Source organism: Sardina pilchardus, chromosome 22 (assembly GCF_963854185.1).
Source record: "Sardina pilchardus chromosome 22, fSarPil1.1, whole genome shotgun sequence".
Classification (NCBI taxonomy): Eukaryota; Metazoa; Chordata; class Actinopteri; order Clupeiformes; family Clupeidae; genus Sardina; species Sardina pilchardus.
Genome location: NC_085015.1, coordinates 6,122,317 through 6,124,816, shown reverse-complemented (window position 1 = coordinate 6,124,816; position 2,500 = coordinate 6,122,317). Strand labels below are relative to the sequence as shown.

The window sequence follows — 2,500 nt, the reverse complement described above, 5'->3', positions numbered from 1 at the left end:
CATCCGCTCTTTTAGCAGGAGGATTAGCAGTCTGATGATGACTACGGATCAGTGTGTCCTTGAGGTGACCTTGGCTGTGTTGGTGGGCAGCCATGGCTTACAGGGGTTGTGTGTGTGTTTGTGTGTGTGTGTGTGTGTTTGTGTTTGTGTATAGCACTCAGACCAGCAGGCTTAGTTGTGGTGTGTGTGTGTGTGTGTGTGTGTGTGTATGTGTGTGTGTGTGTGTGAGTGTGAGAGTGTGTGTGTGTGTGTGTGAGTGAGTGTGAGAGTGTGTGTGTGAGTGTGTGTACACAGCACTCAGACCAGCAGGCTTACAGGGGGATAGCCACACAAACAGACAGAGTGAGTCAGGGCTTACACTCCAGAAATGTCAGAGAATGAAGCAAACAGACAGGAACACACACACACACACACACAAACAAATGCATAAATACACACAACATAAATCAACAACAAAGTTCATCTCAATTTATAGAGCATTGTGTGTGTGTGTGTGTGTGTGTGTGTGTGTGTGTGTGTGTCTGTGTCTGTGTTCAGTATGTGTTTATAGATGAGCACATTTCTGTATTCTCAACATCCCGGCCAAATTACTTCCTTTTCACATAAAGTGCAGTCCATGGGCTCACCACCACCTGGTCTGACAGAGGAGGATAAAGGTCAGAGTTCAGAGGTGAAAGGTCAAAGGTCACGATGACTCACCGCTGCTGTTGCGGTTCTTCCTGTTGGACTTGCCGCCCGTCAGCAGCATCTTCAGACTGTTCCGGAACATGGCAGCAGCGGAGGATGTGAGCTACGGAGCGACAGATCTAAAGAGAGGAGAAGAAGAAGAGAGGAGACATGATGAACAGATGAGAGAGGAGAGGAGGAGAGGAGTACAGAGAGAGTTGAGAAGAGAGATAGAGAGAAGAAGAGATGAGAAGAGGAGAGGAGAGGAGGAGAACAGAGAGAGTTGAGAAGAGAGATAGAGAGAAGAAGAGATGAGAAGAGAAGAGAAGAGGAGGAGTACAGAGAGAGTTGAAAAGAGAGATAAGATGAAGGGATGAGAGAAGAGCAGAGAAGAAAAAAGGAGAGGAGGAGAGGAGGAGAGGAGGAGTACAGAGAGAGTTGAGAAGAGAGATAAAGGGAAGAAGAGAGGAGAGAGGAGGAGAGGAGATGAGGAAGAGGAGAGGAGAGGAGAGGAGAGGAGGATAGAGGGGAGAGGGAGTGAGTTGAGAAGAGAGGGAAACAGATGACAGAAGAGAGAAGTGTAGAGAGGAAGGGGGTGAGGTGTCAAGGGAGAAGAGAGGAGAGAGAGGAAAGAGGAGAGAGAGAAGAGAGGAGAGAGGAGAGAGAGAAGAGAGGAGAGAGGAGAGAGCAAACATTTAGAGTGTAAACAATGTGAAATATCAGCATGCAGCTGGGGAGTGTTCTATCAGAGTAACGCAGTAGGGCTGCATCATGAGACTGGAGTGTGTGTTGAGGAGTGTTCTATCAGAGTAACGCAGTAGGGCTGCATCATGAGACTGGAGTGTGTGTTGAGGAGTGTTCTATCAGAGTAACGCAGTAGGGCTGCATCATTGAGACTGGAGTGTGTGTTGAGGAGTGTTCTATCAGAGTAACGCAGTAGGGCTGCATCATTGAGACTGGAGTGTGTGTTGAGGAGTGTGTGTTGAGGAGTGTTCTATCAGAGTAACGCAGTAGGGCTGCATCATGAGACTGGAGTGTGTGTTGGGTAGTGTGTGTTGAGGAGTGTTCTATCAGAGTAACGCAGTAGAGCTGCATCATGAGACTGGAGTGTGTGTTGGGTAGTGTGTGTTGAGGAGTGTTCTATCAGAGTAACGCAGCAGAGCTGCATCATGAGACTGGAGTGTGTGTTGGGTAGTGTGTGTTGAGGAGTGTTCTATCAGAGTAACGCAGTAGGGCTGCATCATGAGACTGGAGTGTGTGTTGGGTAGTGTGTGTTGAGGAGTGTTCTATCAGAGTAACGCAGTAGAGCTGCATCATGAGACTGGAGTGTGTGTTGGGTAGTGTGTGTTGAGGAGTGTTCTATCAGAGTAACGCAGTAGGGCTGCATCATGAGACTGGAGTGTGTGTTGAGTGAGGAGTGTGTGTTGAGGAGTGTTCTATCAGAGTAACACAGTAGGGCTGCATCATGAGACTGGAGTGTGTGTTGAGTGAGGAGTGTGTGTTGAGGAGTGTTCTATCAGAGTAACGCAGTAGGGCTGCATCATGAGACTGGAGTGTGTGTTGAGGAGTGTTCTATCAGAGTAACGCAGTAGGGCTGCATCATGAGACTGGTGTGTGTGTTGAGGAGTGTGTGTTGAGGAGTGTTCTATCAGAGTAACGCAGTAGGGCTGCATCATGAGACTGGTGTGTGTGTTGAGGAGTGTGTGTTGAGGAGTGTTCTATCAGAGTAACGCAGTAGGGCTGCATCATGAGACTGGTGTGTGTGTTGGGGAGTGTATTCTCCTGATAGGCTGACTGATGAGCAATATGATCCTGTCAAGGGTGTCTCTCAGGG

The 2,500-nt window shown here is 48.4% G+C and overlaps 1 protein-coding gene across 1 annotated transcript in view; it reads right to left on the bottom strand.

The window, feature by feature from the left end:
• tanc2b (tetratricopeptide repeat, ankyrin repeat and coiled-coil containing 2b) overlaps window positions 1–2,500 on the bottom strand; it is a 164,510-nt gene that overhangs the window by 116,334 nt on the left and 45,676 nt on the right. Inside the window, exon 3 of the mRNA XM_062526922.1 lies at window positions 700–806. Within this exon, the coding sequence (XP_062382906.1) occupies window positions 700–769 (70 nt within the window). The 5' untranslated portion in view covers window positions 770–806. The remainder of the gene's footprint in view (window positions 1–699; window positions 807–2,500) is intronic.